This window comes from Diceros bicornis, chromosome 1, assembly GCF_020826845.1.
Source record: "Diceros bicornis minor isolate mBicDic1 chromosome 1, mDicBic1.mat.cur, whole genome shotgun sequence".
Classification (NCBI taxonomy): domain Eukaryota; kingdom Metazoa; phylum Chordata; class Mammalia; order Perissodactyla; family Rhinocerotidae; genus Diceros; species Diceros bicornis.
In genome coordinates, this window is record NC_080740.1 from 30,878,807 (window position 1) to 30,893,918 (window position 15,112).

Consider the following 15,112-nt stretch of genomic DNA (forward strand, 5'->3'; position numbering starts at 1 on the left):
GGGAAAAACGAAACAGTCTATGAAAACCACCACAAACAGAAAACCAAACCAAAGTACAGAACCGTTTCTAAATTCCGTAAACCTTTATCAAACTAACATGCTGGGGAGAAAAAAAAAACACCATAGGGCTCCAACATCAGACCTTAAAACATTGAGGACAAAATATTGATCAAAAAAGTCATGTTGTTCCAGGTCCCAAGATGGTGGAGTCTTAAGACTGGCAGGGCGATGACCACACGTGAGTCCTGTATGGAGCAGTGTCTTGGCCATTTGTGACTCTTCTCAGCCACATATACATTGGATGTTTCAAAGCCTCAATGCATGTTTTGTATCCTGAAAGACTATTGTTCTCACTTACAAAAGACATAAGAATCAAATTAATACTTTATTATCAAACACTATATACAACAGAGGTTGCTAATAATACAGAATTTAAAGAACGCAGTATTTTTTTTAATGTTTTACTTTTCTTTCCTCTGCCACCCAAGAAAGTACAGTACAAAACAATAGCCTAAACTAACACGAACTGTTACCTGGTCTATTAAAGGATACACGGTATCCACTAAACAGACAGATCCTTATTTCCCTGCTTCAAGTTGCAAAGCCCTGGGCAACCAGGGGCAAAGGTCGCGGGGGTTTGACTAACTGGGGCCGAGAAGCCGCTAAGGCTGCCCTTCAGACTTTTGAATTGTTTCTGAAATTAAAAGCTGCTACAAAGTTGCATCAACATCCTCCTAAGCCCCCAGAGGGTTGTACCACCAGCACAAAAGGCCACCAGCACTTTTTGGACAGATGAAAACTGTCTGATACCCATCATCTTCTTGAAAATTCCATGGCAAGCATTACCTACAATTACGTCACTTATAGGTAGAGAAGCACACTATCTACTGATGTGGATAGTCTTGCTATTTTTTTTTTTTTTTTTTACTTAATTTGTAGTGGCACAATGGTGAAATAAAGGGGTCTAATTTCACTGTGAAAAATGAAAGACAATGGCAGAGGGCCATGAGTAATTATTTCATCATTTGTTAGAGACAAATGCTAGAAAAACCACAGAAGTCACCATTTCTAAATGAAAGTAGCATTGCTAACGCAGTTATGACTAACTGGAATCATTACAGGATCCGCTGATTTCCTTGTGGCTATAGAACATGCAGTATTATTTTGGTTCTGACTATTGATCCGTTTTAGAAGGTATCTTTTCCCCCCTACCCAAATCCCACTGGACCAACAAGCCTGTAACTATTACTAAAAAGAAGTATTACTGGATATCACTGAGAGTACTGAGCATATAAATAGTTAAAAGAAAAAAGAAGCTAATGCTGTGATCTTTTGTTTCAGTGAAATGGCGGCTGCCTTCTGTGATAAGAGTCTGCCACTCCAGAGAAGTTCCTGATGTTGGGGGAAGAGGATTGATTGGATCTGTGAGGCTGGCAACCCCACTCACGTGGTTCCAAGTGTGAACAGACCCAGCAGTAACATCCACTCCAAATGGATCAGGTAAGCCCAGATTACATTTAAACATGTGTACAACTCTCCAGGGCGCAGTACGTTCACAGCTGCCTTTCATTCACATATTTTTCTAATTCAGAACTGCTCACAGTTCTTAGCAAATTCCCATTCATGAAGTCTGTCCACAATATGACCCCTTTTTTTTTTTACACACACATTTTAAAAAACAAATATATAAAAAAATCCGTATTTTGCTGGAATGCTTCCAATTTTTCACATCTTACATGGTCATTGCATTTATTTTTTGTTTTGTTTTGAAAGGCATGGTTTCTATTCACATGTCGTGCAATAGCAAAAAAGGCTAGATTTCTTTTCCATTGGTCTGACACTTTTTCCCGTCTAGGCTTTGCAGTTCAAAGTCCGTGACAGCCTCACCAGTAGAAACCCCCAAGGCTTGCATTTCCTTGTAATCAACTGGAAACGTCCCTTGTTGGCCATGCTAAGATTCGTTAAACAGGGTCATCCTGCGTTTATTCTCCTTCTGCCCTACCCCCACATTGAAACAAGATAGCCCCCCATATTTCTAAATGTATCAAGGGATACCACTTTTTCTCACAAGTTTAAATAAGACAAGCATATATACTCACTCTCAGCATAAAGTATATCTAAATAATGTATTTTCTATTCTAGTGGATTTTTAAAAAAATATTTTGTTAAAGTCTTTGGGACTCCATCTTGTTTATCTCCCACAGATAAACACATGTTCCCCCTACGCTTCAGGCTGTGTCAGAAAGGGAAAGAATATAAAATCAACACTTGAATTTTTTTATCCAAACTTTGGAAGTTTTATTCCAAATTTCCCTTTAGCCCTCCCAAGTAGTGCTGACTGACTCTCCTGGTGACAGGGGTTTGTGTCTGAGCCCCTGTAGTTGTGGATTGTAGAGCCAAATGTGGGTACTAGGGGGGAGTGGGGGAAAGGCCACAGCACACTGGTGCTCCAGCAAAGCCAAATCACATCTCCTCTGGTCACTGCCATCCTTTCCTTGGTGCATATTGTCCCCCAGAGGAGTATCCAAAGCTATTCCATTATACACTCATCAACCCTGGCTTGTCAGCCTTGGGGAAGGTCACTTTATTCATAAAAATGCCTCTTTGAGTTTCTAAAAAAAAAAAGTTGTAGCACCATGGTGATCTGTATTCAAAGGAAAGAAAAATCTGGTGTGCACTGCCCAGTCACCAAAAAAATTAGAGGCACTCACACACACGCACCCCCACCAAACCTAGTTGTCTCTGTCTTCACAGTTCTCTGTGCTAGCATTCCGGCACCTGACCCGCCTCCTAGAAAAAAGGCTTCTTGTACAGAGCACAAGTTTTGCTGTCAAGAATGCTTTAAGACAGTCATCTTAAAAGAACCAGTGTCTCAACCTTTTAGAAGCCTGTTCATTTATATATTCCTAGAGGAAACGGTGTAATATTATATCTGTTCTTAATACCTCCCCTCTGGACTTGACATGGTGACACGATGCCCTGCACGATCATCTTACAGTTCTGAATGAGAAGGCATAAATATTGTATGGGAGGGTAAAACCCTCCTGGGCCTCACCATCACTGGCTGCATCTGCCACTACTCTTCCTTGCAGTGCGCTAACAGAGGTGAGCTCTTAGAGGAGAATGCACAGGAGCTGACGACCACTGGTGTCACTACGACAATTTGGCATTTTCATCTGGAGTCCGTTTAATTTGGAAGGGGTGAGAGAAGTCAAGGGCGAGGGCTAGGGGTAGGGTGGGGTGACGGAGGCAGCATCTACTTTAGCCCCCCCAGCCCCAAGTTGTTGCTTAGAATTCAGGCTGAAAGAAAGAAAACAAAAATCTGACATCTGCCAAAAAACTAATAACAAGTCCCTTCTTAGGATGAGCAGTTGGGTGGATCTCTGGTGTTCCAAGACCCTGATGTTTTCTGTGACAGGTGACGGGAGGAGACTGTGCTATAATGTCAAAAGCATCGCCAGGAGGAACAGTAGGATTGCCAAAAGGCGGCTGGGTATCCTTGGTGTTTGTGCCGCGTTCTCGCCGCGGGATGGCTCGGCTGACTCATGTACGGTGTCATCTGTTCAAATAGAAAGCACACATTCCAATGAGATTTCACATCCTTAATAACTCTCTTGCAGCAGCCTGCTGTTAACAGACCTCGCCACCCTCTGCAAAGTAGGGTAATGAACCTTGTGCCACCATTGACTTTCATGTCTGCATAATCACTCATTATTTACAGCAAACAAAGGAGAGGCAGAGAAAATTGGAGTTTCTCAGCAATATTAATGCTTTCCTTAAAAATCGAGGGGAAAAATTGTGCACACATCGTAACCTTGGGCACGTAAGCTACTTTGGTTTGCTAGCAGTCAGATGCAGCACTTTGCACAAACCTGAGATATCTGAATGTACCTTCTAGACCCAAGATGCCATAGAGAAGAAAGTGACATGTTTGGGGTGGGGGGAGGGGGTGCAGTTACATTGGCATATTAGTGGTTAAGCAGAATGGGCTGCCCATTTTCTTCTTTTTAGCGGTTTCATAGGATTAGTGTTGAATGCCTGGTTGTTGGATGCCCAGCTGAATTTTCAAATATGAAAAATTAAATGCCTAAACAACAGCATTTTACATAACTATATATAATGCCCACTAAACCTCAATAAACCAGTGCCCTCTGGTTTGCCTACAATTAGGAATCAATTATGGTGCTATTATCCATTACAAACCTTGTATCTCCAGGATTAAATTACTTGAACTTGACTATTTTATTTTTATCAGGCTGAAGCTTGGCACATAAATTATCAGTGTGGATGCAAATTTTCCTCTAAATAAAATGGATTAAGTGAGGTAAGATTCTTTTATTTAGCTATAAAGCGTTCTATGGGGCTGCCTCTGACTTTGGATGGCCTTCCTGATCTGCATGATTAACAGGCTTAACTTCAAAACAGGAACTTCGCAGCAATTAGTACCCAAAGATAGATTGGAGGCTTGCCTGTGAGCCATGCTATGTTCTAGTGTTGCCTGTCTTCTTCCTTCCACCTGGCTTAATTTGTGCTTTTAGACTAAGTGATCTCTGAACTACATGCGCTTGGGGCCAACAGTGGGCTTCAGCGTCAGGGACCCTCCTGTAGGAGCTCAGCGATTGTCATCTTGGATTTGTTCCATGGTCAATCAGAGAGAATGGAAACAAGTGAGACTCTAGAGTTGTGCTCAATTTTGTAAGAACAAACTCTAGTTTGTTCTCAATTATCAAAGGATAATCATAAATATCCCTGAATGACCCACCTAGAACCCCTTAATGGAGTAACTATCTGTTATTTTAAACTCATTTATATTTTCACAGCCCACAACATGTCACAATAAGGATGCTTTTTCTTTACTGGGTAGAGTCACACTCCCTATTATTTGTCCGAAAGTAACCACTTTGCAGGCTCACAGGCTGGCTCCTGCTTCAGATATGGTCATGTGAGATGTTTCTGTACATCACATTCATTCCCGATATGAACTAAGAAATATGTCTTCCCAGCACTGAGTCTTCTGCCCTGGAGTGTTCTTATCATTTTAGCCTGTCCTCACGTAGAAGCAGCTGCAGCCCTGTGTCAAATTTGCTCCCCTCTCCTGGACCTTAGCAAATCTGCATGGAGTGGCTATAGCTTAGGAGACTAGAAGAGGTTAGGAAGCAAGAATGGGAAGTTAAATGACGGCAGAGGAAAATATAAAGCCCCACAAGGTATAGCCAAATACTTGTGGACTCTTCTCTTTTTCAGCCTTGCAAATGTATTAAATCTGTAGCTAACAAGAGGTAGACATAAATGCCCTTAATAGCCCTGAAATTAAAATCCAAATCACTTTCTGAAGAGCACCAACATGTTGTCAATCAGAACAACGAGCACTTGAGGCTTAATTGTGAAAGAACCATAAACCCTCAGGATTCCAGAGTTCATTTTTAAATACCACGTATATTTATACACCTGAAATCACATCAGCTATTGGGTTTTTCTCCACCTTATTTTTACTAACATATTACCCAACCTTCTTCCTTGTAAAGTTTCGAAGTATACTGATAAAAGGTACCCAAGTAACACTTAGGTATGAACTCAGTATGAGCTTGAAGGGGGCCCCGCCCTTCCCTGTCCCTCCAGGGTGCTCCGTGAGGGCTATCCATTGCTCTAGGCCCAAGTAGCACAAGACAGGGTGAATGGACCTTGCAGGACATTGAGAGGAAAGCTGTTGTTTTTCATATACGTGAAGCATGAGGCTCAATGTACCTTTCAGTCCACTGATCATAGACAATCTTTGCAATTAACCTTTTTCTAAGCAAACAACCAATAAATTCTGTCTTGCCCTCTAAGGGGAAAACCTGTTCTATTAGGGCATCATGATTCTTCTCTTCTCCCTACAACATGCTGGTCCTGGTTCAGGAGTCTACAGAGCATCTTTTGATTAAAACAGGGCCTCAATGTTGGGAGATTCTATGGCCCCCAAGAAGCAAAATGAGAAACTGGTAAGTTTTTGGGTGAATATGAGCAATTTCAAAATTCTAAGGAGGAATTCATAAGTAAAATCTATCCCAATGGAAATTACACCTAAACATGAGAGAATTTCTAACACTCGTTAACAGTGAATGTGGTTTGGAAGAAGAAAATATTCCTCTTCAGAAGCCAAATCAAGTCTTGCCTCCTGGCTACAGGATTCCACAACATGAGGGTTTCAATGGTTAACTGAGAGAACACTAGCAATATTTTGGAGCATATTATGTGGCATATGTCTGCCCTGAGATCATCCTGTGTCCCTGATGATAGGAAACTGGCAGGCAGAGTGTGCAAGCAAACAAAAAAGACAAATACATTCCAAAGACAGGTGAATTAGTACACATTGCCAAGAACATGCAGTGGAATCCTTTCAGGCTTGCTGGATTCATAAAGTCTGGGTCTACACTCAACCACTCAACACAGTGGTGCAGAGCTGCAAGTCTGATGGAATTTTCTAAGGAATAAGGTGAAGTACTCAAATTTATTACTGCATTCATACAGCCAGGGATCGTAGCTCAACCTTGTCTTACATTTTTAGTGAAGATGCTCACCAGAAAGCCCTTAAATATAGTCATGAGTGACTCCAGAAGCTTTTCCTGCATGTATACCTATGCATGTCTACTCCCCAACACACACACACACACACTCTCTCTCTCTCTAACTACATTCTGCCAAACTTTTGCAAACTTCCATTAGCTATATGTGCATAGATTTGGGAGTCATCATGGATTTTCAATGCTCAGTGAAAAAGAGCCTGTTTCCCAAAAGACAGCGAAATATGCTCATATATGAATACATCTTAATATCTTGCATTTTATCATTAGTTGAATTCAAAGGTAATTTTCCTAATGTCAGCATAGTCCTCAATGTGCCTCTTCATTACCAGAGAAAAATATGCAATCTGTTATGTTTCTAAACAGCCTCTTGCTTTCTTGATAGGCAATGGAATTTACCTAGAAAAAAGATAAAATGCTTTTGATACAACAATGTGCATCAAAAAATCATAATTCAGGGGCCGGCCTAATGGTGCAGCAGTTAAGTGGGCGTGCTCTGCTTCAGCAGCCCCGGGTTTGCAGGTTCGGATCCCAGGCACGCACCTACACACCACTTGTCAAGCCATGCTGTGGCAGCATCCCATATAAAGTAGAGGAAGATGGGCACAGATGTTAGCCCAGGGGCAATCTTCCTTGGCAAAAAGAGGAGGATTGGCATTGGATGTTAGCTCAGGGCTGATCTTCCTCACACACACACAAAAAATAATAATAATCATAATTCAGGGTAACTTATGTTTATAATATGCCTAACTCTGCTAGTCATTCTATGTGGGAGTTATTAAAGTCAAGAGAGTAAAGTTCTCTTTATGACCATCTATATGTCTAGTAATGGTAAGAGAATTCTACTTTTATACTAATGTTGGAATGAGAGTTGAGAGATCTGAATAGTAAACCTCCATCTGTCTCTCAGTGGCTGTCTGGCCTTGGGCAAGTCTCAGTTATAAAAGAAAGAGTATAGACTCTGTGGTCCTTAAAAAAGATCCCATCTAACCCACAGATCCCATGATGGCCCAAGTTCTTGAGCTTATGAGGAGTCTGGTACCTTGAAAAGCCACAATAATGCTTCCAGATTTCCAGTACACAACTAACATGTCTGCATGTCAGCACTCACTCTTTGCAACTTTCTAAAGCAGCTAACTGATCCCTGGGGAGCCACTAAGGCCTCTGAGAGCTTATTGTACACACCTCTCATTTGCGCTTTGGGGTAAGTCGCCTGCCTTAGAAAGACAAAAACGCTTGGGGAAAAAAACCTAACTCCTCCTGTCAGTTACAAAGTGAAAGCTATTGTATGTCCTGAAGCACCGCATTTACTCAGGTAAGTTTCCCTAAGGCTCACTGATGGTGTGTCCCAGTAACAATAGTCAAAGGAGAAAGTGGACCTCACAACGCGTTAAATTTCCAGGACCATAAGAAAGAGAAGTCCTACTGCAAATAGATGGGAAAAAGAAAGTCTCTGTTTACATAAGGGGGCTCACATCTTTCTGTGAAGAGGAAATAATTTTATTTCCCTTAAGCTTTGAGATGGTCATGGGAGATGGGTAAGGAAACCCGTGAAGACCTTGAGCAAGAGGGGTGAGGAAAGGAAACCACAAGAAGGCCAGCATACAGGGGCATCAAGGCACACTCCTTAGTGAACAATGGCTAGAGGCCCCGACCCCTCACACTCAATTTAGGTGCATTAAATAGCCACATTGAATTTATAACCAAGTGGTTTACATTATCCACACTATGCTACAGTGTAAATGCTTCAGTGAGTGCTTTTGTGGGTTTTATTTTTCTTCACCATGATGGGAAAGTTTGGGTGTGTGGAAGTTACTGGTAGAAAAAATTTGTCCTTAATACTTATTTTGGCTCAACAGACTACTGATACATTTGTGGGAGCAACAGGCGTGTGAATTTGTGGCAACATGATTATACTTCTCCAAACCGATTGCTATCGACAACAGCCCAAATATTTGAAATAAAATGAAGTTCTTTAGATCAGTTCAATGATGCATGTGAATTTCTAGAGAAAACTAAATATGTTGAATTAGTTGCTATTCTGCGCAACAGACTTATTACTTTTATCCGTAGATTTGGACAAAATATAAAAAAATTTTATAAGCATATGCAATAGAAATTTTTTCTGTCTTATATGAAAACAGATCCATTAATATTCACAGTGATTCACCAGCATGCTCGGAGGATATGGTAAAAAGTAGTGAGATTTTAGCATTCTGATGGGGCCTCTACATTAGGATACTGCATTATATCAAACCCATGCCCAAAAAAGAAAAGTCATATTTTATCTACCATGCATTACACAGAGATACTGGAGGAATGAGGTAGAATATAAATAATATTAGCATTACTAGCAATGAGCAAAAGCAGAGCAACTATAACATGCAAACATGCAGAGGGAAGAAAGGAAAAAAAGTACTGAAGCACCAGAGAGATGCATTTGTTAAAAGAGATTCTCTAAGCATACTAACCTGCTGGTTCTAATGAATTTTCTACTTTGTCGTTAACATCGAAAACACGATCATGAACACCTATAGTTTTCATACAGCTATCTATAACAAAAATAGAGATAACAGCCAAATATGTTAGTGAAGACACCCTTAAACTCCCGTTTCTTTCTTTTTTTTTCTCTCTATTTTTTCCTTTTATTGATGTAGATTGTTTTACAATCACTGGCATGTATCCAAATGCCAATATTGTTCCCATTTGCTGTGCACGTACAACAGTCTAAGAAACAACAAGTTAGCAACTGCTGTGTACTTAAAATAAAAGCATAATGAAGAATGATGAGAAAAAATATGATGAAAACTAAAACATGAATGTTGATATACAAAACAGATACCACACAGGATTTAACAGTAAAAAAAGTTTTACCGCTGTGAACCAGACCATACAATAAAGCATGCGCTGTGAAGCCACCCTCTGAAGCTCATTCTAGTGAACTTACTTGTTGGTCTCACAAAGACTTTGAGCTTTAGACAGGATCTTCTTCCATTATCTGGGATCGCAGAGGCTGTGGATAAGATAAAAAGAGAGAGCAAGAGAGAAAGGAGAGAACAACAACAGATTACTCTTCATTTTCAAATGCAAGTGGTCTGCAGTACATTCTTTCCTGAACAAGGGGGGCAAACTCTAATTCTTCCCAGAAGTTAAAACAAAAGTACTTTTCAGATTGATATGGGTTGCTACAGAAAGGGCCATCCCTATCTTCTCTTTTCAATACAATAAAGAAAGAATGATGCAAGAATGCTGGTAATCTACAGAAAAATACTTTGGATTTTTATTTCAAAGACTCTTCCATTTAACTTGATCTGTTATCAATTTTCTCTAAAATAAGAAGATAATGCTTGAGCCCTCCTGCTGTCTGAGAGCTACTCCTCTGCTCCTGCAGGAAGAGGGGCCCACTGGAGCCCAAGGGGAAAGTGCTGGCAAAAACCAATAACAGACAGTTACAAGGCCAACTTAAACATGACCTATTTCTGCTGGGGAAAGCAAAGCTTTGTCTGTCCTGAAAGCCTGTCTGTCAGTGCTTTGCAGGTAATTCAATTAGAGGTTTTACTCAGAACTTGGCTCTGCATTCTATATGACTAAACCACACCCAGTAACTCCCATCATACTATTATAAGTACAATATGCTATTGAGAAAGTACTGTGTTGCAATGGCACATTTATTTTTAAAAATTTGCCACAGAGAAGGATGGAATTAATAAAGTGGGCCTACCCAAACATGACAACATGTTTCAAGTTGTAAATCATTTGAGGAAGAAACTTTCTTCTCCTCTTCAAGATAATAAGCCTGTAAACTTCCCCTTCATTTGAAAGATTATCTCCCCTCAGTGCACAAAGTGTAACGTCAAAGGGATTTCCAAGAGTGGTAAGACCCTTAACAATCACATATGTTGACTAATGCATTCTACAAATGACAAAAATTACAGAAATGAGTGCTTGCATACTTTCCTCCCTATGTGTTTGCTTCAAGTGGTTTCTTTGTTCAGAAAAAGCAGATGACACCAATCAAAACACACATGGCTTATAATTAGTTTGGTAATATCCTCAGTGACGAAGAGAGGACCAATGTTTGGGGTGTTTTCACTCTCCTTTATTTTTGTCTTTTATTCTTCTTCATGGGGAGCCCAGAAAACTAAAACGCTTATTTTGCAGGTGAAAGGGTTCAAGATGCAAACTCCAGACTAATTTTACATGAATCTCCTCATGTAACTCCAGATCCACGTGCTGGAGGAGAACTTAGAAATGCACCACCTAAAAAACATCAGGCTGTAAAGGACCCCTAGTGTCGCTATTCAACACCTGTTGAAACCTCTTTTAATTCTAGGACAAAAGTATACAGAAAAGATGTTTTCAGCCCTCCCCATCTCCCCTGGTCGCTCTGACAAGCAGTTAAGAAGTGCTAACAGCTGGCTTTGCTGTAGGCTTTCATTAAATCAAAGTCGGAAAAACTCCCTCTCCGGACATTTACAGTAACTAGTGTGTTATTTAGGGCACAATATTTGCACTCTGTGGTTTGATCCAGGAAATGGTGTCCTTCCTGTGGAACCCAACTGCAAATGTGCATGTCACAAATACAGTACATGTAGGTGACTCCAACTCTTTAGAAAAACCATGGATTCTTGAGATAGATTATGTCTTATTCTTGAGAGGTAGTGTGAAAAAGTGACACATGGATATTCACACTGCTGTTCTATGGATTTTTGAGCTAAGATGAACTCACTATGAGCCTTGTGACCCTGATTTGCCACATGCAATAACTAATTTTACCGATGAGACTGCAAGATGTAACAAGCTCAAGGCCAGATCAAATGTTTAATTGTTTTAGTGGGGGAACTTCTTGGAGTTAGTACAGGTCTTTCAGATTTACATGTAGGAGAAATCCTATAAATCCAGGATATAAAAGTCATTATAGGACACATTGGAATAACTAAACAGCAACGAATGATAAGCTGTCCAGGAAAAACTGAAGCGAGTTCTCTCACCCAGCTCTCAAAGAGGGACAATGAGCCTTAGCTACTGGGTAAGCTACATTCTTTGAATTAAGAATATAAACTGCATTTATATTTATATAAAATAAAAACCTCTCTTCCCCACCAAACTTCTCCATTACTTCCTCATCTCCTCTTTATCACCAGAAAAGCTGTAACAATAACATGACTGACACCTTATGATACTGTTTGACTGCTATACTCTAATCCTTAGAAAAATTGATGAACAAAGAATATAAGCATATAATGGGAGTACACTAAGCAGATTACATTAAATCAGTTCATTCCATAACCTCCAACCTGAGCTCATGAAGTAAACTCTTATCCTTTAGAGCCAACCTGAGATGGTGTACCTTGTAGGTCAGTATAACTTGGGTTCCTTATTTACCACGTTAAAAAACAAAAATAAAGCCAAAAAGCATAAAAACTTTTTCCACATATCAGCAAAACTCAATTTTTTATGCAAGGTTTAAAAAAAGTGAGAGTGTGGCTTTATTCTATGTTACGTTCCAGGTTTCTTAACCCCACAATCCCTTGGCTGACAAATGTAGGATGTCTTTATGCCACTTATAAACATAGACTATTAATTATGAGTAATATTTGAAGATATAAGGTAATTTAAAAGTGCTTTACTAGTCACATGTAAACAAAAAGCAGAGGATCGAGCATTAAAAACACACAATAACAGAGGAACTGAAAAATGTAATATTCACACAAGTAAATTTCTTCTCAGGATCAATTATGAGCAAAAGAGTTGAAGATGGACGTGAGGTGGTAAAAACTTAAAATGTGCCTGGCTTTTGTCAGGAGGCAGGTAATATAATCCCCATGATTCTAGAGACATATCACTTTATAATGACCCAGACTATCTTTATCTTAGTTAAAACAAAATTTATGTACAAGTTCTCATGCTGCTTTCCTTAGAAAATTAATATTGAACAATTGAAAACTGGTAATGGGGCCGGCCCCGTGGCTTAGTGGTTAAGTGCGCGCGCTCCGCTGCTGGCGGCCGGGGGTCGGATCCCGGGCGCGCACCGACGCACCGCTTCTCCGGCCATGCTGAGGCCGCGTCCCACATACAGCAACTAGAAGAATGTGCAGCTATGACGTACAACTATCTACTGGGGCTTTGGGGGAAAAAATAAATAAATAAAATTATATAAAAAAAGAAAACTGGTAGTGAATAATCACTAACATGTATTACATATCATTGCAGCTTCATCTATCCATTCAAATGCTCTTAAAATTCCTACTATGTGCCAGCTTCCCTAGGACAGGAGAAAAACTGCTCCCGTCCTTGTGCTGTGCTTATTCCAGCAGGGGACATAACTATGAAGAACAGTTTAGGGCACCAGGAGGAGTCTGCGTGATCACCGAGGTCTGCATGAACCGCCAGCACAGCTTCGGGCAGGGAATTAGCTTTATCTGGGAGTGTGAGGGTGTCCCGGATGCGTTTATCAGAGGGAATTTTATCGAGGCTTTACAGGTCCTCCAGAAGCCAGCCAACGCAACTGGGACGAAAGAGTTAAAACATTTCATCCCTAAGTTCCCAAACCGCAGCTTTAGCAACCAAAAAAGAGGAATTAACCTGCAACAGGTAAAGAAAGTCTAGACCCGAACTCTTCCTATAAAGATACATGGATTTTCTAATAGAATTTGTCAAATTAAAACGAGAATTCAACTCATGTTTTAAACATCTGTCACAGAATCCAAATTCAAATCCCCTTACTCAGTTTATTGCTGAAAATGTACATTTTGAGTCAGCAAACTGGGAGTAGGGGTGTGGGGACCATTAAAACAAGCACAACCTCCCATTCTGTGATCTTAACAGCAACTTTATAAATCAATCCATAGGGTCCCTTCCCCCTAATGATCTGCAAAGTACCAATCAAAACCTTACAACACATAATGAAACATAATCTGGGGGGCTCTCTGGGTCTGTGTTTAGAGTATCATGCCAGTAAGGCCACGAAGGCTGCTCATCTTCACTTTGTTCCATGACCTCAGACAGGGGCCCTACCTTCAGCTATTCCTGAAAACCTGCTTCCTTGGTCTCCTGGGGCTCAGGTGAGCACCACTGAGCCTTTATCAGCCAATTTGATACATAAAGGGGACCACATTCAATGCCCCCAAAAGAGAACTTCCAAAAGCTCTATTTAGCATTGCAAATATACGTAATATTCATGTCACAATTCACTATAGGCCTATCAGTCAGACGTGGCAAGAGAATACCAACACCATGCTGTGGCAGGCAACTTCTGACCTGGCTCCAACGATCCCCACCTCCTCGTATGCATGCCTTTGTGTGTCTCCTCCCCTTGAGAGTGGGCTGGGCCCAGTTTCTTGCTTCTAATGAGTAGGCTACAGCAAAAGTGATGGGATGCAATTTCTGTGACTATGTTGCAAAAGACTCTGACTTCCTTCTTGCTAGCCCTCTCTCTTTTGTTCATAAGCAAGGCGCCATATTGTGAGATTCTCAGTCGAGAGGCCCACATGGCAAGGAAGTGAAGGAGACTTCCAGCCAAGAGAGCACAAGGAACTGATAATCCGGCTAACAATCACGTGGAGTGAGCTAGAAAGTGAATCCTTCTCAGCTGAGCCTTGAAATAACTGTTGCCTTGTGAGAGACCCACACCCAGAGAACCCAGCTAAGCTGCCCCTGAATTCCGGACCCACGGAAACTGAAATAACAAATGTTGTCTTTGCCACAAAGTTTGGAGTAATTTGTTCCTTAAGAGCTAACTGACACATTGCTGTATACAAACAACTCTGTGCAGTCAAAGGTTTCCCACGGCCAACTTGAGACCTGAGGACTAAGGCACTGGAGCTGACTCCGCTCAAGGACCGCCTGCCCGTGCTTCTGCAGAACAGCTCCTTCCTTCCACTGGATCCCTGACTAGTTTACTTTTCAAGCTACTGTTACAGTCCACTTAAAATAGGCCTTGAAGAGAGGTAATGATAAACTGCTGCTGAAGAAATACCCCAAAGACGTATCTATTTGTTTTCACTCCAGCATTTAAAAACTGTTTTTCATTTTTCTTCCCATGCCACTTAGTTTGTTTTTGCTAATGTAGCCAACCTGTGCTGTTCCTTGCACTTAGCATGATGTTTCACTTTAACTCCAAACTGCTGGGTGAACCGAAATGAGCTTTGATGCAAAATGTAAACTTAAATCATAAGAGAGAATCCTTTCCTCAAATATGAGACATAGAATATAAAGGTGAGCTTAAAAACACTTGAAATAAAGGACTTTAATAATAAGTTAAAACTTCTCTTTGTATCAAAAAACTCCCATCTATTATCTTTCACACAGGCTATCAAATTAAATACAAACATTATGAGATTTTAAGCAACTCAAAAGTAATCAAGGTAACAACGTTCTTCTTCATGAAGTTTAGCAGGAGAGGCACGACACTCTTGTATTATATTTTTTTCACATTTTCAGGCACAATACTTACTGTACACACTAGTCAAATTTAACACCTCTGCCTAACCTTATTCATTCTCAAATCTTCATTCCAAAAGCCAAAATCCTCCTCCTTTTCTGTGTCC

At 40.5% G+C, this 15,112-nt stretch overlaps 1 protein-coding gene across 3 annotated transcripts in view; it reads right to left on the minus strand.

Moving 5' to 3' along the window:
• Positions 1-366: 366 nt before the first annotated feature.
• The window catches only part of EFNA5 (ephrin A5), a 275,446-nt gene continuing 260,700 nt past the window's right edge, over positions 367-15,112 (minus strand). For 2 of the 3 annotated variants that reach the window (XM_058537892.1, XM_058538048.1), the window contains exons 3-5: positions 9,511-9,576; positions 9,035-9,115; positions 367-3,559 (exon numbers count right to left, since the gene is read on the minus strand). In XM_058537892.1, the coding sequence (XP_058393875.1) occupies positions 3,438-3,559; positions 9,035-9,115; positions 9,511-9,576 (269 nt within the window). In that variant the 3' untranslated portion in view covers positions 367-3,437. The remainder of the gene's footprint in view (positions 3,560-9,034; positions 9,116-9,510; positions 9,577-15,112) is intronic. The other variant, XM_058537974.1, reaches the window with a different exon arrangement.